This window comes from Dasypus novemcinctus, chromosome 3 (genome assembly GCF_030445035.2).
Source record: "Dasypus novemcinctus isolate mDasNov1 chromosome 3, mDasNov1.1.hap2, whole genome shotgun sequence".
Taxonomy (NCBI): domain Eukaryota; kingdom Metazoa; phylum Chordata; class Mammalia; order Cingulata; family Dasypodidae; genus Dasypus; species Dasypus novemcinctus.
Window position 1 is genome coordinate 76,858,113 of NC_080675.1, and position 24,988 is coordinate 76,883,100.

General features: G+C 35.6%; 1 protein-coding gene across 1 annotated transcript in view; it reads right to left on the minus strand.

Moving 5' to 3' along the window:
- The window catches only part of TTC6 (tetratricopeptide repeat domain 6), a 377,901-nt gene that overhangs the window by 71,478 nt on the left and 281,435 nt on the right, over positions 1 to 24,988 (minus strand). Inside the window, exons 12-15 of the mRNA XM_071213958.1 lie at positions 14,328 to 14,790; positions 13,315 to 13,444; positions 11,978 to 12,150; positions 9,621 to 9,757 (exon numbers count right to left, since the gene is read on the minus strand). Coding sequence (XP_071070059.1) covers positions 9,621 to 9,757; positions 11,978 to 12,150; positions 13,315 to 13,444; positions 14,328 to 14,790 — 903 coding nt within the window. The remainder of the gene's footprint in view (positions 1 to 9,620; positions 9,758 to 11,977; positions 12,151 to 13,314; positions 13,445 to 14,327; positions 14,791 to 24,988) is intronic.

Consider the following 24,988-nt stretch of genomic DNA (forward strand, 5'->3'; position numbering starts at 1 on the left):
TATGCACATGGAAAAAACGAAATTTGATCCTTCCTTCACACCATATACAAAAATTCATTCCAGGTGTATTGTAAATCTAGATTTGAAATACAAAACAACAAAACTTTTATAAGATCATATAGAGTAACACCTACATGTCAGGATAGGACAAATTTCTTAAAGAGAAAGCACTAACATTAAAGAAAAATGTTGATAAGCTAGACCACATCATATTTACAAACCCTGAATACCAAAAGATAATAATTATGAAAGACAGCAGTGGCAAACCTGAATGGGATAAATATTTGCCTCAGATATAACCAACAAAAGGCATATATCAAGAATATATAAGAACTTACACAAATTAATAAGAAAAAAGACAGACAAACCAAGAGACATTAATGGCAAAAGAGGAAATTCAAATGGTTAATAAATATGAAAAAGCACAGTCTTGTTAGTATTGAAGAAAATGAAAAATGAAAACCTAATGAGTTCAGTTGATGACATCCTCTGGAAAGACTTCAAGAATCAGCAAAAGGAAAAATCCTAATTGCTTAGAACTCTAGAGGATGGTAGAGTGGAGAAGGACTACACAAGCACTGAATCGAAGAGAAAGAAAAATATCAGGTAGGAAACTTCCATCCCAGACCCACCAGTCCACTCCCTCTCTTACTCAGTCCTGTACAGCTTCGGATATTCTCAGAGGCAGTGGCCTAGATCCCTCCCACTGGGGACACAGACTATAGAGCCACAAACAGCAACCATAGAACCTCACATATAACCAGGCATAAGGACCCAAGTCCACATACCCAGGCAGAATACAGGCTGCTAAGGAGTGCTGCATACAAAAGGGCCCTCAAGAAGAAAAATAAGAGAGACAGAGACCATGGTAAAACCACAGCTGGCAAGTGTTGTGCAACCCAGTTTCTTTTAGCTGGACCACCTAAATGAAAAACAGACTTTTCTGGAATGGCATACCTTTCTGGATTGACCCAACCTGGCTCCCCAGGACAGTGTACCCTACTAGAAAGGAAAAAAGAGACAGAAAAGTCTCAAAGGGAAAAGTGGGGAGTGGGGGGAAGGGAGGGGATTAAACTGAATTGCTATAAAACAGGAGAGTGCCCAAACTGAAAAAAAGTAAGGAAAACAGGGTACTGAGTCAGGGAGAGAATTTAAATAGATCATAGGAATTGGGAACAACACTGCACAAAAACAAACACAACAGATCAAGATTCTTGGAGAAGAAACAGAGGAAAAGAAAACTATCCCAGAGTTTACATAATTACATAAAAATTGCAATATTAGAAATTGTACCACATATTCAGGGCAAGAACCAGACGAAGAAGAGCTAAGAAAATCTGATAAGTTAACCACAAACTAACCAAAAGATCTAGAATAAATTGGAACAAACACCAAAGAAGTGTCATAATACAATCAACAATAAATAAAGCCTTGGACAAAAGGGAGAGACTGACCTTCAGAGTTAATGCAGCAAAATAATCAGATGCCTAGACATCAGCAAAAAATTACAAGCCATACTAAGAAATGGAAGATATAACCCAGCCAAAGGAACATGTCAAAACTTCAGAGAAGACAAAGACTTTGGAACAACTAGTCAGAGAAGTTCAAGAATATCTTATAAATCAATTCAAGGAGATGAAGGAAAATGTGCAAAAAGATATAAAGGCTATTAGGAGGACAATGAGTGAGCATAAAGAAGAATTTGAATGTATAAAAAGAAAATAAATTATGGGAATGAAAGTCACAAAAGTAAAGATTTAAAGTACACTAGATAGGGAAGTAGATGTGAGATTCCACTTACCATATAGGAGGTCCAATGTTTGATACCCAGGGCATCCTGGCCCATGTGGCAAGCTGGTCCACATGGAGTACTGCCACACACAAGGAGTGTTGCCCTGCACAGGGGTGCCACCTGCGCAAAGAGTGGCCCCCACACAAGGAGTGCAGCCCACCCAGGAGTGGTGCTGCCCACATGGAGAGCTGATGCAGCAAGATGACACAACAAAAAAAAGAGACACAGACAAGAGACAGTATGAGACACAGCAAACTAGGGAGCTGAGGTGGACCAAGAGAATGATTGCCTCTCTCCTACTCCAGAAGGTCCCAAGATGGGTTCCCAGAGCCACCTAATGAGAATACAACAGACACAGAAGAACTCAGAGAAAAATGGACACAGAGAGCAGACAATGGGGGGGGGGAGGGGGAGAAACAAGAAAAATAAAATAAAATACACTAGATGCATACAAGAGTAGATTTGAACAGGCATAAGAAAGAATCAGCAAACTAGAAAACAGGACAGTCAAAATCATACTGTCAGAAGAACAGATAGAGAAAAGAATAGAAAAAAATTTAAGCAGTGTTTCAGGGATTTGATTGATAGCACAAAGTGCACAAACATATACATCATTTGGTATCTGTGATGGTTAGGCTATTGTGTCAACTCAGCCAGGTAATTGTGCCCAGTTGTTTGGTCATGACAAGCACTTGGCTAACTGTAATACAAGGGCATTTATGGACTTTAGTCACCATTGACTTTACTGCAGTGGTAAATCATAGATAGCTGGCTGTAATTACATCAGTCAGGGAGATTTCCATCAGCAATGAGTGATGCTTAACCCAATCAGTTGAATCCCGTAAAAGGGGAAGTGATTCCAGCATTGAGAGAGAATTTCCCAGCTCATCTTTGAACAGCCAACATCTCCCAGAATTCATCAAGAATCTTCAATGGACTTTCATCAGAGCTCCTGGTAGCAGCCTGCCTGTGGAACCTGGACTTGTGCATCCCCACAGCCCCACAGAGTCAGAGAGACTCTGATAAACTCTTACTATTGTCAGATATCCCTGTTGATTCTGTTTCCCTAAAGAACCCTGACTAACTACAGTATCCCAAAAGGAGAAAAGAAGGGGAAAAGGAAAGGGGCAAAGATAATATTTGAGGAGATAATGGCCAAAAATTTCCCAACTTTATGAAAGACATAAATATATAGGTGCATGAAAAACAACATATGCCAAAGAGAATAAATCCTAGAAGATCTACTCCTAGACACATACTAGTCAGACTATCAAATGCCAAAGACAAAGAGAGAATTCTGAAATCAGCAAGAGAAAAGCAAATAGTCATATAAAAAAAAGATCCTCAACAACACTAATTGCTGTTTCTCAGCAGAAACCAGCGAGGCAAGATGGCAGTGGTATGATATAAGATACAGAAAGAGAAAAACTGCCAGACAAGAGTCTTTATCCTGTAAAACTGGCCTTCAAAAATGAGGGAGAGTTTAAAATATTCACAGATAAACAGAAACTGACAGAGTTCATCAACAAGAGGCTGGCCCTGTAAGAATTACTAAAGGAGTTCTGCAGGTAAAAGGGAAAAGACAAGAGATAGTGACTTGGAGTAATGTGAATAAATGAAGATTATCAGTCAGGATGACTAAAAGGATAAATGCAAAACCCATAGTACTATATCCTCACTATACAATGATACACCTTAATTCCTAACAGGAATCAACTAGGAAAAAAGGCATATTTCCTGTTAATAGACACATAAAATATAAAGAGGTAAAATGGGACAACATAAAGAGGGGAAACAGAGGGATATGGTAGCAGAGAAAGTGTATACTATTTTTTGTATTTATTTATTTATTTTTAAAAGATACATAGATTCAACAAAATGTTACATTAAAAAAAATACGGGAGATTCCCACATGCCCCACTCGCCAAAATCCCCACTTTCCCCACATCACACACATCAACAACTTCTTTTATTAGTGTGGTACATTGATTTCAGTTGATGAATCCATTTTGGAGCATGGATTATAGTTTACATTGTAGTTTATGCTCTCTCCCAGTCCAATCAGTGGGTTATGGTAGGATATATAATGTCCTGCCCTGTCCCTACAATATCATTCAGGACAACTCCAAGTCCTGAAAATGCCCCCATATAATACCTCTTTATCCCTCCCCCTGCCCTCAGCAATTTCAGTGGCCACTGTCTCCACATCAATTATATAATGTTTTCCATTGCTAGAATCACAATAATTCTATTGTAGAACACCAGTAAGTCCACTCTAGCCCATATTTTATTCTCCTATCCTGAGGACTCTGGGATGGTGATGCCCACTCCACCTCTTAACTGAGAGACCACGTATACTATTGAAGCTAAGTTGGTATCTTTTCAAATTAGTAGGTGATAGATGTAGGTTGTGCAATTAAACTCCAAGGAAACCACAAAGAAAGTATTTTTAAAATATACAGAAACAGAAATGAAGACAGGATCAGTCAAATACATCACAAAAGATCACAAAAAGGAAATTGCAATAAAGGAAAAGAAACAAAAAAAAAAGACACAGCATATAAAAATCAAAGGACAAAATGACTGAAGTAAGTATTGCATTTTTAATGACAACACTGAACATTAATGGATTAAACTCCTCAATCAAAAAACAGAGGTACAGAATGGGTAAATACATATGGTTCAACTATATGTTGTTTACAAGAGACTCACCTTAGATCCAAAGACACAAATGGGTTGAAAGTGAAATGTTTGAAATATATATTCCATGTAAATAGTAACCAAAAACAAACAAAAAAACTATGATAGCTATAGTAATATCAGACAAAATAGACTGTTATAAGAGAAAAAAGCTATGATATATTAATAAAAGGGGCAATCCACCAAGAAGAAATAGCAGTCATAAATATTTATGCACCTAACCACTGTAACCCAAAATACATGAGGCAAACAGATGAGAGAAATAGACACCTCAACAATAATAGTCTTTAATACACCACTCTGATCTATAGAAAGAGCATCTAAACTGAAGATCAATAGAGAAACAAAGAACTTCCATATGATAAATGAACTAGATCTAACAGTCAAATACAGAACATTGTACCCCCAAACAATAGGATGTACATTCTTCTCAAGTGCACATGGGCCAAACTCCAGGACAGACCACATATTGAAGCCCAAAACAAGTCTCAATAAATTTAAAAAGATTGAAATTATACAAAGCATCTTCTTCTGACCATAATGGAATGAAGCTGGAAATTAATAATAGCCAGAACTAGAAAATCCACAAATATATGGAAGTTAAATAATACATTCAAACAGTCAGTGGTAAAAACAAAAATTGCCAGGGTAATCAGAAATATTTTGAGACAAATAAAAACTATAATAGAACACAACATATCAAAATGTATGGGTTGGAAAAAAATGTATGGGATGCTTCAAAGCCAGTACAAAGAGGGAAATTTATAGTCCTAAACACTTACACTAACAAAGAAGAAAGAGATAAAATCAAAGACCTAACTGCACACCTGGAGGAACTAGAAAAAGATCAGCAAACTAATTCCAAAGCAAGCAGAAGGAAATAAATAACAAAGTTTGAGCAGAAAATATGAAATTGAGAATAAAAAAACAATGGAATTAACAAAACAAAAAGTTAGTTTTTGAAAAGATCAATGAAATTAAAAAATCCTTAGCTAGACTGAAAAAGAAAAAAATAGGAAGATGCAAATAAGCAATCAAAAAATAGGAATAAAAGGAAACTTCCTCAACATGATTGAGGACATATAATGAAGAACCCACTGCAAACATCAGACTCAATAGTCAAAGACTGAAAGCTTTCCCTCTAAGATTAAGAACAAGACTAAGATGCCCAATGTCACTACTGTTATTTGACATTGTACTGGAAGTTCTAGCCAGAGAAGTTAGGCAAGATAAAGAAATAAAAGGCATCCATATTGGAAGGAAGTAGCAAACTTTTCACTATTTGCAGATGATAAGATCTTACATTGAGAAGGTCCCAGAAAATCTACAACAAAACTCCTAGAGCTAATAAATGAATTCAGCAAACATGGAGGGTACAAGGTTAACACACAAAAATCATTAGTGTTTCTATACACTAGTAATGAGCAATCTGAGGAGGAAATCAAGAAAAATTTCATTTACAATAGCAACCAAAAGAATCAAATATTGGGAAACAAACTTGGCCCAGTGGTTAGGGCGGCCGTCTACCACATGGGAGGTCCGCGGTTCAAACCCCGGGCCTCCTTGACCCGTGTGGAGCTGGCCCATGCGCAGTGCTGATGCGCGCAAGGAGTGCCCTGCCACGCAGGGGTGTCCCCCGCGTAGGGGAGCCCCACGCGCAAGGAATGCACCCCGTAAGGAGAGCCGCCCAGCATGAAAGAAAGTGCAGCCTGCCCAGGAATGGCACCGCACACACTTCCCGTGCCGCTGAGGACAACAGAAGCAGACAAAGAAACGAGACGCAGCAAATAAACACAGAGAACCGGGGGAGAGGGGAGATTAAATAAATAAATAAATCTTTAAAAAAAAAAAAAAAGAATCAAATATCTAGGAATAAATTTAACCAAGAATGTAGAGGACTTAAACATGAAAAATCTCAAAACTTTGCTAAAAGAAATCAAAGAAGATCTGAAGAAATGGAAGGACATTCCATGTTCATGGATTGGAAGACTAGATATCATTAAGTGAATCTACCCAAAATGACTTATAGAGTTAAAGCAATTCAAATCAAAATTAAAACAGCTTTATTTGCAGGAATGGGAAAGCCAATTATCAAATTTATTTGGAAGGCTAAAAGTCCCCAAATAGTCAAAAACATCTTGAAAAATAAGAACAAAGTTGAAAGACTCACCTTTCCTGACTTTAAAGCATATTGCAAAGTCACAGTGGTCAAAACAGCATGATATTGGCACAATGATAGGTATATTGACCAATGGAATTAAACTGAGAGTTCTGAAATAGACCCTGACATCTATGGCCAATTGATTTTTGACAAGACTTCCAAACCCACTCAGTTGGGAAAAAATAGTCTCTTCAACAAATGGTGCTGAGATAATTGGATAGCCCATATGCAAAAGAATGAAAGAGGACCCCTATCTCACACAATACACAAAAATTAATTCAAAATAGATAAAAGGCCTAAATATAAGAACCATGACTATTAAACTCCTAGAAGAAAATGTAGGAAGCATTTTCAGGATCTTGTGTTAGGCCACAGTTTCTTACAACCAAAGCAAAACCAATGAAAGAAAAGATAGATAAATAGGACCTCCTCAAAATTAAAAACTTTAGTGCATCAAAAGATGTCACAAAGGTGAAAAGATAAATCATTCAATGACAGAAAATATTTGGAAACTATGTGTCTGATATGGGCTTAATATCCAGAATATATAGAGAAATCCTAAAACTTAACAACAAAAAGGCAAACAATTCTATTTTAAAATGAGCAAAAGATTTGAATAGACATTTCTCCAAAAAGGATATACAAGTGGATAAAAAACACAAGAAAATATGCTCAACATCATTAGTTATTACAGAAATGCAAACCAAAACCACATGGAGATATCACGTCACACACATTAGACTGGCTACTATTTAAAAAAAAAAAAATGAAACAGACAACTACAAGTGTTGGAGATACTGTGGAGAAATAGGAACACTCATTCATTGCTGGAGGAATGTAAAATGGTGCAGTTGCTAAGGAAGACAGGTTGGCAATTCTGTAAGAAGCTAAGTATAGAATAACCACCTGGCAAGGAAATCCCACTACTAGATGAGGTCATACAATATATTCCCAGAAGAATGAAAACAGGGATTCAAACAGATATTTTCACACCAGTGTTCATAGCGGCATTATTCACAATTGCCAAAAGATAGAACAAGTGTCCGTAAGCCAATGAACAGATAAACAAAATGTGGTATATACATACAATGGAATATTGTTGGGCTGTAAAGAGGAATGAAGTTCCGATATATGTAACAACATGGTTGAACACTGAAGACATTATGCTGCATGAAATAAGCCAGAAACAAAAGAATAAATATCATATGATCACACTGAATATAGATTACCAGGGTCTATATTGGGCTAGAGAATGGGGAGTTAATGCTTAATTTGTGCAGAATTTTTATTTAGGTTGATTGTAAAAGTTTGGAAATGGATGGTGGTTATGGTAGCACATTATGGTGAGTTAATTAGGAGCATTGAATTATATATGTTAATGTGATGAAAAGGGGAAACTTTAGGTCATATATGTTTTTAGGATAAAAATTAAAGATAAAACAGGACTTTATAACACAGTGAGCCCTATTGTAGAGGAGGGACTACAGTTCATAGTACAAGTATAAGAATGTTCTTTCACAAATTATAACAAAAGTAAGACACTAATACAAGGTGTTAATAATAGGGTGGTATATAGGAAAAATACACTTAATGTAAACTGCGTAAAATAGTTAATAGTACTATTTCAATAATCTTTCATCAATTGTAGCGAAGGTAACACCTGTTAAAAAATAATACAATTACATAAAAATGCTATCATCAGTTTTAACAAACGTTCACACCAATATAAGGTGTTGGTGGTGGGGTAGTGTATGAGAATATTGTATTTTATCCAGGATCAGTGTGTAAACTTCTCTAATAAACTTCTCTAATAAAAAAATTTATTATACCTAATACTAAAATTTTATTATACCTAATGAGGTATATAATACCTAGTACTGGTTGTAACCTGTATACACTATTGGTCGTACAAACATCTGGAAAATCTGTTTAGGCTTACAGCTGAACACTTGCACTCTACTCCTTAGTTGTAGTACATACAATAGAAATGCATGCATGTGCGCACCAAGAGACATGTACAACATCGTTCGTGGAAATAGTACTCATAATTATAAAAAACTAGAAACACTCAAATGTCCATCAATAGTGGAACAGATAACATATTCATGCAATTGAATAGTATGCAAAATTAAAATGAACAAACCAGAGCCACATACAATAGTGCATAATAACTATCAAAAGAAATTAGACACAAAAGGATACCTACATTATGACTTCATTTACAAAATTTTTTAAAAATCTAAATTAAGCATGTTTAAGGACACATACCTATGTGACAAAGCTATAAAGAAATACAAAGAAATAATGATTAAAATAAAAGTATCATGAGTGGGTATCTTCTGGGGGAAAAGAGGCACACAGGGGGGCTTTCTAGGGTGCTGGAAATGTTCTATTTTCTAACCTGATGATGATCACATGGTACTTACGTATTAAAATGTAAATTTCTATTTTGTACATTTTTCTGCATGCATTTTTTATTCCACTATGAAAATGGTTTAAAACTAAACAAAAATTGCAAGTGAAAAAAATGGGCAGGTATGACTATATACACATCTTCAAAACAAAACTTAGATTTAAAGGAGAACAACAAAAAAGGAAATGCATTATGCACAGTAAGGTTGACAGAAAGTTTAATATCTAAATTACAAAATTATACCATAGAATTCTTTAAGAACAGCTCTCTGTATTCAATGAGCAAAAAGGATATGAAAAAGAAATACAAGGAAGAAAAACATAGGTAGTGGGCCAATGCTTTAAAACTGGATAACCTAACTACTATTTAGGAAATAGTCATTTTATGCCTGTTAAATTACCCAGTACTGTTAAGGAACAGGTAAGGCTTTTCATTCGCTGGAGACACTGAAAATTTATTCATTATTATTAAAAGGGTACCTGATATATTTCAACCAGTTTTCTTCCCTGTGTATTTCTAAAAATAATTCCAAAAACATCTAAAATAATTCTTACCGTGCTTGAGAATTTTGATGATCTATATTTAACAAGTCTGTAAAATCATGTATAGCTGCAATCCAGTTTTCATTTTCATAGTAATACTTCCCACGTTTCAATAAGGCATCTGTTCTTTGGGGATCATAAAAAATACACTACATGGAGGGGGAAGGGAGGCACACAAACATTTAATGGAAAAAAAAACTAAGAAAAGTATATGATCTCCTAGCACACTTTCAACTTCAGAATACATAAAAGCAATCACTTTAAGATTCCAAAACTTTCATATTTGCAACTAATCAAGGCCATGTCCCTTCCTCATCAAGTTCTAGAGAAAAAATAAACAAACAAGGTTTTCTGAGATAAATAATACAGCATATACAAGAAGGCAAGGCTTTGGTCCACTGTAGTTGTACTGAAAAAAATGTGTAAGTCCAAGTAGAATGGGGTTATATTGAACCCAACTAAATATGATACACATTAGATCACATTAAGGCTGATTCAATTTTAAAAATGGATTAATCCAGTCATTAAAATGGTGAAAAGAAATGAATTGGTAATGGCATGTGTAGTGGTTTGTAGCAATGTACTCCATAAAAACATTTTCCTGAATTTAATCCATTCCTTTGTGTGAACCCATGGTAAGTAGGACCTTTTGATAAGGTTACTTTAGTTTGGGTGTGGCCCAACTCAATCAGGACGGGTCTTAACCCTATTACTGGAGTCCTTTATAAGCTGAATAAAATTCAGACATACAGAGAGCCACAGGAATCAAGAAGCTATAGGTCCAGGAAACACAGCAGAGAAGAAAAAGGCCAGAAGTCACCATGTGCATTACCTACCATGTGACACAAAAACTAAGGACCAAGGATTGCTGGCAGCCAGCCCTAGATAAGAAAGCATCGCCTTAATGACGCCTTGATTTTGGGCTTTTCCCAGCCTCAAAGAGTGAGCCAATAAATTCTCATTGTTTAAAATCACCCATTGCATGGTGTTTGCTAGCGCAGTCAAGGAAACTAAACCAGCATGGTTCATTCGTTTCACATTTATATGCAAGGTAATATAGTGAACTGACTAAATAATTATATACTCAGTTGTAAAAGGCAAATCACATATTGGAAGTGAAAAGCAGCTGAAGTTCAAAAGAGATTACTAAGCTTTTGTTGTTGCTGTTTTGTTTTTGTTTTTAAGGAGGTATCGGGGGTTTGAACACAGGACCTTGTACAAGTGAAGCAGGCACTCAACCACTGAGCTACACCTGCTCCTACTAAGTATTTTTAAAACAAAATAATGTTAAAGGTTTGGAAACTTGCAGACCTCAAGGTACTGCTTTAATTGATTTTTAAAACTACTGGTGCCAGGTAGAGGAAACAAACAGAATAAATAATCAATCTAAACTAGTAGATAATTCCAAAAATCTTCAAAAGAGACTTTTAACCATTTCTACACAGAAGTTGCCAAACTTACAAATATTCTTTTCAAGCAGAAAAATGTCAGGTGTATGGGTAACCATCATGGATTAAGAAACAGGACAGTTGGAAACATGGAAAGGAAATTATTTAAGTAATTTCTCCTAAATTCTCAATTGTAATAGGAGCTAAGAATTTAGAGTTAAGAGCCAGGAGATCACAATTACAACTCTGCTGCAATCAGGGGAATATTTTGTTCTGACTCTAGACTCATGTCCAGTTTAGCTAGTTCATTTCCTCAAGGTGCATTCCCCAACCAAATATAAATTAGCCTTCCTTGCCACCACTTTCCTTACCTTCATAGCACTCATCATAACTTGTAACTATGTATTTATGTATGTGTTTATTTCTTTAACCTCTGTCCTTTCTTTTAAACTATAATTTCCATCTAAAGAGGAAGCATGTCTGTTTTAATCTCCATCATTTCCCACTACATAGTACAGTGTATTAGTTAACAAGTATTTGTGAGCGAGTGAGTGAACTAACCCATGAACACAACTTCTTTGTGAGCAGACAGGTTCACTGCTGAAGAGAATCAGCTTTGTCTCAAGAGTGAAAAAGTGGGAAAAAATTCTCTATTGCTTGAAGGGAAAAAAATTTTTCAACAGTCTTTTCAACAACTGTTTCCTGGTTCAAGAGGAGAGAGCTGAAAAGGCAGGTGCTCTCAAAGTTGTAGCAATATTCCTTCCCCTCAAATCTTTGATGTGCATATACTCACTTACCAATTTAAAAATGCAGTCAACATAGTCGCTAGTATAAATTCCAGCAATACAGGTCCTAGCCCCTAAGTTATAATAAATTCATTACAATTCTATGAAAAGGCTTTCAAAATTTTGCTATAGTATCAGCATGAGAATATAATGATCTAAAGTACAAAAATGGCAGTATATATGTGTTAAAGCTTACTTTAGAAAAGTCATCAATGGCCAGTACTCTGTTTGATATTTCATACATCTCACCCCTCTTGAAATAGATATCAGCATTTGTGGGCTTGCACTTAATTGCTTGGGTATAGTTTAGAATTGCCAAAGAAATGTCACCTTTTTTTTTGAAAATTTCAGCCTTTGACAAATATACATCTAAAGGAGATTGTAAAAGGTAAAATTTAGTATTATGTTTCTTATTTTTAACTATGAAAATTTTAAAGATTAATCCCTCTGCCTCCAAAATATTTAATTTTTAAAAAATTTCCACAATGCCTAATTTGTTCTCAAAAGCTGAGTAAATACTCATCTGCAGTTAAAAGTATTCTCAATCTACAGTGACAAAAATTCTCTTTTGCCTTTTTGTATGTCTGAAAGGTATCATACTTTTGAATTGTCAGAAAAAGTTAGATATTGATGGCACAAAATTGTAAGGAGATTATCAAAGATCAAAAAACATTTAATACAATTCCCTCTGAGAACATCAATCCTCCCCAGGATGTGGGTATACCTTCCCTCTCATTGTATGGGTCTCCACCCAGTGATATAACCCACTATGACAAAATGTGCACTCATGGTACTACACGGACAGATGCTGGACATTGTATGTCCTACCACAGTCCACTGGGTGGACTGGGGGAAAGTGTAAATTACAATGTAAACCACTATCCATGTGGTGCAGCAGTGCTCCAAAATGCAATGAATGTGCCACGATGATGAAAGAAGTTGTTGATGTAAGGGGAGTGGGGTGAGAGGGCGTGGGGGGTATATGGGAGCCTCATATTTTTTTAATGTAACATTTTAAAAAAAGAAGAAAAAAAATTAAATAAGCACATCTCATATTTCAGGGGTATATTGTGGGTGTGGGGCATACAAAGACGAGAATGACATTTTCATATTCTGAGGATGGCTCATAAGAGGAAAGGCATAGCTTTCATCCACCCAAAAAGTTCTGGGAACAGTGAGTGCAACAGTGATTCAGGGAGCTGTGGTCGGGAAATGATTTGTGAATCACTTCTAGAACTAAAATTTTTTAAATTACTATTATTCTTCTGAGATGAGCAATATGGAGCCAAAATTTACTGTAATGTTTATCAATGACATTTTTATATCAAACCATGATGAGTATTCTGAAAACAAAGTAAGATTCTATGAATCCAGAATTTACAAAATCAAAAGTAAAAAATTTAACTTGGGAAAGTCACAACCATTTTATTTAGGGCTTATATATCTACTCATTTATGTATATTTTAATACCAATAAAAGGCAAAATCTTAGACAAAGATATAGATAATATAACCGTCTCCACGGACAACCTACCTGCATTATTTTTATTATACTTATTTATAAAATTCAAGTCATCCAAAGCATCATTAATTTTGTCTTGGAAAAGATAAATGAAATGCCTGTGCCAATAGGCATTGAGAAACATTGGCTCCAGGAATATAGCCTAGAAAAAATATATATATAAATTCAACAGAAGTTGATTTGCTAAAGGAAGATATCCTAACATAGATTTTTCAAACACTATTGATCCTCAAGTCTTGCTAAGTGAATATTATAAAATAATACCTACAATCTAACAAATAAAATCAAGTATTTTATTATTTGAAGATGCCAATAATTATACTTATTTTCACAATCCTACATTATACTATAAACATTCATTCAAAGTCCTCATAATAATTAGAACATAGGTCACCAGAAAATAGAATGAGGGTAGAGACTGGAAAGCTGAATAGTCTGTGCAAAACTGGTTAAAAGGTTGTTTGTAAGTCTTTGGAAAGGAATGGAAATGGTGAGAGCACATCATGGTGTTTGTGACTAGCAGAGCTATTTTATGGATATGACAGTGTTGAAAGGGAAAGTCTAAGGACAGTTATACTACTAGAAGAAAAACTGAAAAATGTAATATGGGTCTGTATAACAGAGTGAAACCTCATGTAAAATACATATATGGGTGATATTGCATATGGAAGACTTTTACAAGATTAAGTACAAATGCACTAGAGAGAGGGAAACAGAATAGCAGCTATGTATGGCGGGGATGGCATAGAATGAATCAGAGGTCATGAGTTTTGTTTGGTTGGTTGGTTCGTTGGTTTTGTTTATTATTATTATTATTGTTTCTGGGATAATGAAAATGCCGTAGAAATGACTGAAGTGACGAATGCACAGCTATGTGATTGTTCCAAACACCATTTATCATACCCTTTGGATGGATTTATGCTTTGTTAAAATGTATCAATAAGATTGATTTGTTTTTAAAAATTCCTGTATAATTTTAAAAAGCATAAACTGTGAATATTGTTATATTGAGTAGATAAACATACTTCTTGCAGATCATTCATGGCACTCTGTAACTTGCCCAGTTTCCTACAAATAGCTCCACGCCTACAGTATAAAAACGCAGATTTTGTTTTCTTATTATTTATTTCTTCGGTCAAGAGCTCCACTTCAGATTCATAATATTTAATGATTTCTGGAGGAAGATTGGACCCCAAGAAATCACTTAATTCTAATCTTGGAGGTTCTTTCTCTTCTGCAGGCCGGTCTTTATAAAAAGATACTTTAGCAACATCCTCTCTTTCAGCTATCCTCTGAGATTTATACTTAAACCACAGATCAATAATCCATTTCCGTTGATCAGTATTTTTTGGAATTCCTCCCTTACTTTGGATAAATTCTTCAAAATTTAAACACACAGGTAGGCTCGGACTCCGAATTTGACGTTCATACAATGGAACTTTGAACAAATATTTCTTCTGTTCAAGCAGGATTCCATGAGACTGTGATCTAGTGTTAAAAAGAATGACTTTTAAGTTACAGAAATATAATTATCTTTATAATCAATAAACTATCACAAAAATAGTATTTATTATTATAGTACATGATATTTTTTATGCAACCAAATCTTCCTTTCATTCATTAAAATGGTAACCCTTTGAAGCAGCTCTGTAGAGTTTACAAAACCAAAACATGCTGTTTCTAAAGATGTAATTTCCGTAGAGTACTGATATATTCCTTTCAGGTTCATTTTACAGTCTTCCCTCTCCCCAAAAAAGTAATTACAATAGAGAATTAAAGAGATAAAACATAATGTAAAAAAGGAAATGCGGTCTAAGGGGCTGGAGAGTACATGAACTTGAGGAAGTGGCAAAAGGAAGGATTTGACTACACAGCAGGCTACCAAATAAACATCCCACACTTTACCTCTCTTTAGTAAGCGATTTTTTTTTTTTTGGATTAAAGTAGATAACACCTATTATGCTTTCAATTGCTACAATTCCAGGATTATCCTTCTCATATTCTTTTTTTTAAGATTTATTTATTTTGTATTTATTTATCTCTTTCACCGCCCCCCCCCCCAGTTGTCTGTTCTCTGTGTCGATTCACTGTGTGTTTTTTTGTGTCCGCCTCTATTCTTGTCAGCGGCATGGGAATCTGTGTTTCCTCTTGTTGCATCATCTTGCTGCGTCAGCTCTCCGTGTGTGCCGCCCACTCCTTGGCAGGCTGGACTTTCTTTACTGCTGGGCGGCTCTCCTTATAGGGCGCACTCCTTATGCATGGGGCTCCCCTACGCGGGGGACACCCCTGCATGGCACGGCACTCCTTGTGCACATCAGCACTGCACGTGGGCCAGCTCCACATGGGTCAAGGAGGTCCTGAATTTGGACCGCGGACCTCCCATGTGGTAGATGGATGCCTTATCCATTGAGCCAAGTCCACTTACCCTCATATTCTTCATTCAGCAACATTTACTGTATGACTAGTACATACTAGCTAAGGATATAGAAGGATAAATGCATCTACTGGAAGAAAAAAATGTTTTATCACCAATCATTTCACAGATATTTACTGAGTGTATACTACAAGAAAAACCTAGTGCTAAATACTAGGAGAATAAAAGTTAAGAAAGTCCATTTTCTCTCCTTTCCTTACTTTCTGACACTATCCATTCCTCTCTCATCCTACTGCAAGCATCCATCTGCTATTACACTTGGTACAATAATTTCTAAGTCCTTTGGTTCTACTTTTGCCCTTCATCTAATCCATCCTCCATATGGCAGTCAGCATGGGTCTTTTTATATATACATATCAGATAATGTCACCCTATCCAAGAGCTTTCACTGGAACTTAGCATGCAAACCATACTTTCACCATAGTTACAAGGCTCTAAATGGTGAAGTCCCTGCCCATATCTCTGGTGCCACTACCCTTTCCCTTCATTGCCTGTTCTCCAGCCATATCATCCATGAGTGAGCCTGAAGGCCATTGCACTTTCCAGCCCTTCAGTGGAAGGGCTTCCCACCATGTATGAGGTCCTTGGTTCAATCCCCAGTACCTCCTTAAAAGAAAAAAATCTGAATTAAAAGCTGTAGTTCCTCAAACTCTTTACTTTCAGCTGATAAACTTCATCTTCAATAAAGATATAGATGCTAGCAGAACTTGAAATTTCTCTAACAAAATCTACAAAATCACATGCACCTCTACAATTCAATCTTCCTTCTATTTACAGTGAGAGGACTCTTCTCTGGAAGTTCCATTCTGTCACCTGCAACCTATATCCCAGCCACTTTTGTCTTCTCTGGGCATCACTCTTACAAAAAATCCTGATTTTTACACATCATAAATTGTTCCCTCTCCATTAGATCATTCCTGTTATCTTATAAATATGCTCTGTTATCTCTCATTTTAAAAATCATATTAAATATAAGAATGTTCTTCTTTTACAAATTGCTAATAATATGGTGACACATCAGAAAATTACAACTAATGTAATTTATAGATGAGAGTTAACAGTAATATTGTAATATTTTTGCAGCAATGGCAAAGAAGATATTATACCAATTCTAAGTAGAGCAATAGGAATAGGAATTTTCCTTCTGGAGTAATGAAAACATTCTAAAATTGACTGAAGTGGCTGGCTGGTTAGCTCAGTTGGTTAGAGCATGGTGCTAATAAAATTGACTGAAGTGATGACAGCACAACTCTATAATTAAAATGAGAGCCGCTGGGTGTACACTTTGAAGAACTGTACAAACCATGGGCCTGTATAACACAGGGAATCCTGTGGGGGAAGATGGAGTGTGGTTTATAGAACAAATATGAGAAGATTCTCTCATGAACTATAACAAACATATAATACTAACAGGGTGTTAATAATTGGGTGTCTTGGAGGAAAAAAATACACCAAATGTAAGATATGGACTATAGTTAGTAATATTTTGACGATGTTCTTTCATAGTGTGTAACAAATGTTTCACAGCAAGGCAAGGTATTGGTGGGGTGATGTATGGGAGCCCTGTATGATGATATGCATGTTTGTTTTGTAAGGTCACAACTTTTACTAAACATTTATTGTTTGTGTACATTCATGTATGGACAATATACTTCAATAAATGTTTTAAAGAAAAAAATCATTAAAAACACACTCAGGTCCTGATTCCGTTATGATGGGGTAAGCCTCCTATAGCATACCCCTCACATTTATAACAGTGATAAACTCTGGAAAATTATTCAAAAAAAAAAAAAAAAAACCAACTACCTGAGGATTCTTAAGAGTAAACAAAGGCAAGAAGAATGTGATGGGAGCCAAACCTTGGAGAAGCAACTGGCGTGGGATAAGCTTCACAACTGTTTTTCCTTCTATGGCTTGTATCAGGAATGGATACAGATTTAAAACAGCCAGATTCAAGGGGCTAAAACTTTGATAATCTGAAAGTTTACTAGGCAGAGAAACCAAAGAATGAATATAGTCAATCAAGAGCAAGAAGGAAACACCAGCAGGAAGAGAGTTGAATGAGGCATCCTCTAATTCTATACATATCTTAGCCTAAATCCTGAATCATTCATGTGTGGAACTGGCCAAAACAGTATAGCAAAGTTTTAAGGAATTGTATTGAGATTCAAAATAGTACCCAAAGATAATTTGAACCCAACTGGATTCATGACATGTGAAAACAAACACATCAGCATTCCCCCAAAAGACAATAACAAGATCAGAATTTCACAAAACATGACATTAAAATGTCCAGGTACAAATCAAAATGTCTAGACAAAATGCCAGGAAACTGTAACCCCTACTATAGGGAAAAGACAATGAGCACATGCCAAACCCAAGATGACCAAGATATTGGAATTAGGATACAAAAAACTTCAAAGCAGCTTTTATACCTATATTCTATGATGTAACAGAAAATACATGTATTAGTCAGGGTTCTCTGGGGAAACAGAACTGAGAGGAGATATATGTAAATACTATGAGATTTTATAAAATTCTCTCATGTGACCATGGGGATGCACAAGTCCAAATTCCACAGAGCAGGCTACAAACCAGGGTCTCAGATGAAGGTCCTTGGTAAGTTCCCAGGAGATACTGGCTTTCTTAAGTAGAGCTGGAAATTCTCTCTGAATGCTGAAATCACTTTCTTTTTTAAGGCCTTCGACTGATTGGGTGAGACTTCACTCACTGCTGACAGCAATCTCCTTGGTTGATTATAGATGTAATCAGCCATCTATGCAACCAAGTCTCTGATGATTAAGTTAATGCAATGTTCTTATATTTCAATTAGCCCAGTACTTGCCTGACCAAAAACCAGACACCATTACCTGGCTGAGTTGACACGTTAGTCTAACAACCACAATACACTTGAAAGGGGTAAATGAATAAGAAATCTCAGCAGAGAAACATACAAAACTTTTAAAAGCCTACAGGAGGGAAGCGGACTTGACCCAGTGGATAGGGCATTCGTCTACCACATGGGAGGTCCACCGCAAACCCTGGGCCTCCCTGACCCGTGTGAAGCTGGCCCACATGCAGCACTGATGCAAGCAAGGAGTGCCGTGCCACGCAGGGGTGTCCCCGCATAGGGGAGCCCCACGCGCAAGGACTGCACCCTGTAAGGAGAGCCGCCCAGCACAAAAGAAAGTTCAACCTGCCCAGGAATGGCACCGCACACACGGAGAACTGACACAGCAAGATGACGCAACAAAAAGAAATACAGATTCCCATGTCGCTGAAAACAACAGAAGTGGACAAAGAAGAACACACAGCAAATGGACACAGAGAACAGACAACTGGGCGGGGAGTGGGAGGGGAGAGAAATAAATAAATAAATCTTTTTTTAAAAAACCTACAAGAGAACTAAATGGAAAGTTTAGAACTGAAAAGTAAAAGATTTGAAATTATAAAAATTTTCTTGATGGGCTTAATAATAGAATGGAGATGACAGAAAGGAGTCAGAGAATTTGGAGATAGATTAATATTAATTATCTATTCTGAAAAATGAGGAGAGTCTCAAAGAACAGGACAATATTAATAGATCCATTTGGACTAATAGGAGTCCTAGGAAGAAAGAAGAAAGATTGGAGGAAAACAAAATTTAGTGTTTGTGTGTGTGGATGTGTGTCAAATATAGTGAAAGACATAAATTTGCAGATTGAAGGAGCTCAGTGAATCTTAAACTGGATAAATTCAAGGAAAGCTTAGACACACCATAAATACTGCTGTAAAGAAATTAATAAGCACCAGAGTAAAACAGTTCATTACAAAAAGAGGAACAATTCGATAACCACAGATTTTTTTATCAGAAACTGTGGGAAACTGAAGACATTTTCAGATAAGAAAAAACTAAGAGAATTTGTCACCAGTAGATCTACACTAAAAGAAACATTTAAAAATGAAGGGAAATACCAGGGCAAACTTGGATATCTAAGAATAAATAAAGAATGTTACCACAATTAAAAATTTTTTTGAAATAAAAGCATCATAAATGGTAAATATATAAGTAGCTATAAAAAGATTAATTTTTCCACTTAAGTTCTTTAAAATATATATGACAATTTAAAGTAATATTTATAATATTGTCTGATGAGGTTCTCAATGTTATATGCATATCATGCAGATGACAATTATAACATAAAGAATGGTAGGGAAGGGTTAATTAAGGAGCCTGTGTTTTTACCTGGTTTCTGTATCTTAGTTCAGTGGTACAATATTAACCCAAAGTAGGTTGTGAAAGGTTAAAAATGTATACTTTAATATCAAGAATAACCACTAAAAATTACAAATAATACTTTAAAGCCAATAGATAAAATTAAATGAACTACTAAAAAGTATTCAAATAATGCAAAAGAGGAAGGATAATGGGAACAGAAATAAAAATTCAGAGGGCAGAGTCAGAAAACAAATAATAAAATGGAAAACCTAAAATCCATTCATAACAATAATTACATTAAACAGTATTGGGCTACATTCTTCACTAAAAGGTAACACTTATCAGAGTGAAAAAAAAATTGAAAGGCCTAACCATATGCTGCCTACAAAATATGAACTTTAAATATAAAGACACAGATATGTTGAAAGTAAATGGATAGGAAAAGATATATCATGGAAACTGTAAGATAAGAAGGCTGAAATGGCTGTATTTATATCAAATACAATAGGCTTCAAGACAAAGTGTATTACTACAGATAAAGAGAGATATTTCATAATGATAAAAAGGAAAATTAATTCATTAGGAATAAATAAGAATTATAAATGTATATGTACCTAATAACAGAGCTTTAGTAAACACAAAGCAAAAATTGGCAGAGATTAAGGAAGAAACAGACATTTCCACAATTACAGCAGGATATTTTCAAACACTGCTCTCAGCAATAAATATAACTAAAATAGAAATCAACCCCTTATAACATATATACAACAATATGAACCACCTTGATCTAATTGATAGATTTCCAACACTACACCCAACAACTGCAGAATATATATTCTTTGCAATTGTACATGGTACATTCACCAAGACAGTACATATCCTGGGCCGTAAAACAATCTCAATTGTTTTTAATAGATTGTAATCATACAGAGCATCTTCTCTGACCAAAATGGGATTAAATTAGAATTCAATAACCATATTTAGAAAAATCCCAAATATTTGATGCATAACACACTTCTAAATAACGTCTAGGTCAAAAAAGAAGTCACAAGTAAAAGCAGAAAACACTTTGAACTGAAAGAATATAAACACACAACTTTCAAAATTTGTCTGATGCAACTGAAGTAGAGATTGGACAGCTTATAGCTTTCAATGCTTAGATTTAAAAAGCAGAAATCTGAACATGAAGATCTAAAGTTTTACCTTTAGATGCTAGAAAATAAAGAATGAAGAAAATCCAAAATAAATGGAAAGAAGGAAACAATAAAGATAAAAGAAGTCATTGAAATATATAACAGACGATGACAGAAATACTAAAGCCAAAGCTAATAATTAATTAGACTGTTCAAGAAAAAGAAGAAGGAACACAAATTATCAAAATCAAGATTGAAGAGGTTATCAAAACAGGCATTAAAAGGACAATGATAGAATATTACAAACAACTTTTTGGAAACAAAATGGACAACTTAGATAAAATGGACAAATTTCATGAAAAATACAACTAACCAAAAGTGACACAAGGAGAAACAAAAAATCTGAATAATCTTGTATCTATTTAAAAATTAAATTAGTTATCAAAAACCTTCTCATATGATGAATTCACAAATAGGTAATTACACCAAATACCATTGAATGTATTTATGCTTTATTAATAGGTAAAATAAAATTGATTTTTTTAAAAAAAACCTTCACATAAAGAAACCATCAGGCTAAATAGATTTCAGTGGTAAATTCTATCTAATATTTGAGGAAGAAACAACTCATTTTATGAGGCCAGCATAACCCTACTACCAAAACCTGATGTAAACACCATTGAAAGAGGGGAGGGGGGAGAGAGAGAAGGAAGGAAAGGAGGGAGGGAAGAAGGAGGGGAGAAAAGGAAGGAGGGAGGGAAAAGGAAAAGAAGAGAAATCGTAGACCAATATCCCTCCAAACACATGAGTTCCTCAAGTCCCATATATTCTTTTGTTTTTGTAACAATTTTATTGAGATATAATTCACATAAAAAATAATTACCATTATAAAGTATCCAAATCATAACTGTACAGCTATCACCACTATCTAATTCCAGAACATTTCCTCACTCCAGAAAGAAACATCGTATACATTAGCATTAGCAGTCACTCCTCATTCTCCACTCTCCTTAGCCTTTGGTAACCACTAATCAACTTCCTGCTTATGTGGGTTTTCCTATTCTTAATATTTCATATAAACAGACTTATACAATAAATGGCCATTTGTTTCAGGCTTCTGTCACTTAGTAATATGTTTCAAGGTCCATTCATGTTGTAACATGTATCAGTACTTCATTCCTTTTTATAGTTAAATAATATTCCATTGTATAGGTATACCACAAGATTTTACCTAATATATGAAAATGTATATAGACTGCTTCTAACCAATAAGGAAGTCAGGATGAGTGTGCTTAAACAGGCCAAATATAAAATTGTAAGAATGATATTTCTAAGTTACCAAGATAAGATTAGTTTAAAAAAAGATTCAAACTCAACACTAGGAATAATACTATTTTAAAAGTTACTCTGCAAATTTTGTCTTAAAATAGCACAATTATTATACATCTACTCTTAGATGGTAAGTTGGTTGAAATAAGATTTTTTTAAAAAAGATAGGAAAGCTGTACTAATGTACTAGCTTAGATGAACACTCCCACAGTTAATTTCATTGTCTCAACCAAAAGGCTCATCCTGTGGCACATCCCTAAATTACACCTTGTTGACAACGGATACAAATTATAAATTCAAATAAAAGAAAAATAAATCCCTTAAATGTTAAAATGTTAAATATCAAAATGACAAAGAGTCAATAAGCAGCATAACACCCTATAGAAGCACTGTTTCATCTGCTTATATCCTTTATAAAGATAGAAGCCACATGTCATGGCTGGAATAGTGCTATATTTAATAATGGACCTTTCTAAGATGAAGATTTGTGATACTTTGAAATTAGCAAATGTATCAATAATGTATAAAGACATTTCTTGTTCTAATCTAAAAGATTAACCAACCGAGAAATGCCTACTTGTGGTCTTCTAAAGATGAGCTAACAAAAGAGCTTCCAGATACAATATTTGTTGCAGGGGAAACATAAGCATACAGAGGATTTGGGACTGCAGTAGCATTGTCCACTAGGAATGGCTTCTTTCCACTCTGTAACTCACAATTTTATTGGCTTATATTTCCCTGTTTTCCAGGAAGCAGTAAATCACTGTACCAAAAGATAAATAACACTTTTGCAGAACCAGCAAGTCTTGATAAGCATTAAGTGAATAAAATATTTATGGTTCTGTATTACCAGTAAGGTCTTTACTTTTCAAAAGGGTGTAAATTTAGTGATTTCTGCATGACCTGGAGACACATAAAGAGAAAGCCCAGTGTTTTTGAAATTATTTTGCACAACACTGGGGGTATAAGAAAGTTAAATCCTGAACTCTTAAACATGAACACAGCTGGAATTTCAGTTGTTAAGTCCCTCTGTATTTTTTTTTTCTGTAGGAGGTACCAGGGATTGAACCCAGGACCTGATACATGGGAAGCAGGCACTCAACCACTGAGCTACACCTGCTCCCCAATAGGAGTTGTTTTTGGTTTTTTTCATTTGGTTGTTTGTTTTTAGGAAGTACCAGAGATAGAACCTATGGCCTTGCATATGGGAAGCAGGAGCTCAACCAATTGAGCTCCCCCTCTATATTTTTTTTAACATGCTAGATAGAGTTACCTCCAACTAAGGACAAAATAAATTATTTCCAGGTGTCAATCCCTGAATAAGAGGACACAACATACAAAAAACAGTTTGTCTAGGAGAAGACCTAAGACTGTGACAGAGTAGAAAGCATTAACAATCAGCTCATCCCTCAGGGCAACTAATAAGCAGCCAGGATCTGTCCATATAAACTGTTTGGGAGACTCTGGAGGCCAGAACACATGTGCACCATCCAGAGAAGAATGGGAAGAGGAGACTGACCATCTGCAGTGAAGATTTGTGAGTAGATTCCTCTATATTGCAGGGAGAGTTGTCCAACCCCTACTGGTGAGGCAGGCAACTCCAGACCCACTCCCAAGCTGGAAGCAGAAGTTCTCTTTCCCAAAAGTAGGGAAAGGGAAATAGCCTGGCATCAACTACAGCTGTTGATTGTCAAATTTGGCTACCTGGATTCCAATCTTGAGCACAGCTGAGTTTTAAAACTACCCAAGCCACCAAGAAGCCAGCAGCATTTATGCTGTCTCCACCCACAGCAGGAATGGAAGCAGGGGTGACTGAAAAACACACCAGTACCCCAGCATGGTAGGGATCAGATCCACTGCTCCCAGTTTGGAAAGCCACTTCTTAGGCCCCCACACCCAGGAGTGGAAATTGGATGCAGAGCAGGCAGAGTCACACTGGACTACAATGCCTGCTGGAAGGAGGGGAAGCTCACACTCACTCAAAGGCAGTGCAGGTAGATTCACCCCACCCACCTAGAAGGGCTACTATGCACTGGGCCCCAGCAAAATTACAAGCAATACTAAGAAACAGGAAGACATGTACTAGCCACGGGAACAAATTAAACACTCAGATGAAACACAAGATTTGAGACAACTAATCACACATATCCAAACAAATCTTAGTAAATTCAATGAGATGGCTTAAGAATTATGGATATTAAGAAGAAACTAGTTAAACACAAAGAATTTGAAAGTTTGCAAAGAAAAGTAACAGGTCTTATGGGAATGAAAGACAATGGAAGAAATTTAAAAATACATTTGAGGCATATAATAGCAGATTTGATTTGATTGAGGACAGAATAATTTGATAAGACAACCTGAATTTGATAAGACAACAGAAAGAGAAAAGAATGGAAAAACTGGGAAAAGTGTCAGGGAATTGAATGAAAACGTGAAATGCACAAGCATGCATGTTATAGGTATCCCAAAAGGAGAAGAGAGTGGAAAAGGGGCAGAAAAAATATTTGAGGAAATACTGGCCAAAAATTTCCCAACCCTTATGAAAGACATAAATATCAATATCCAAGAAGGACAATGCACTCCAAATAGCAT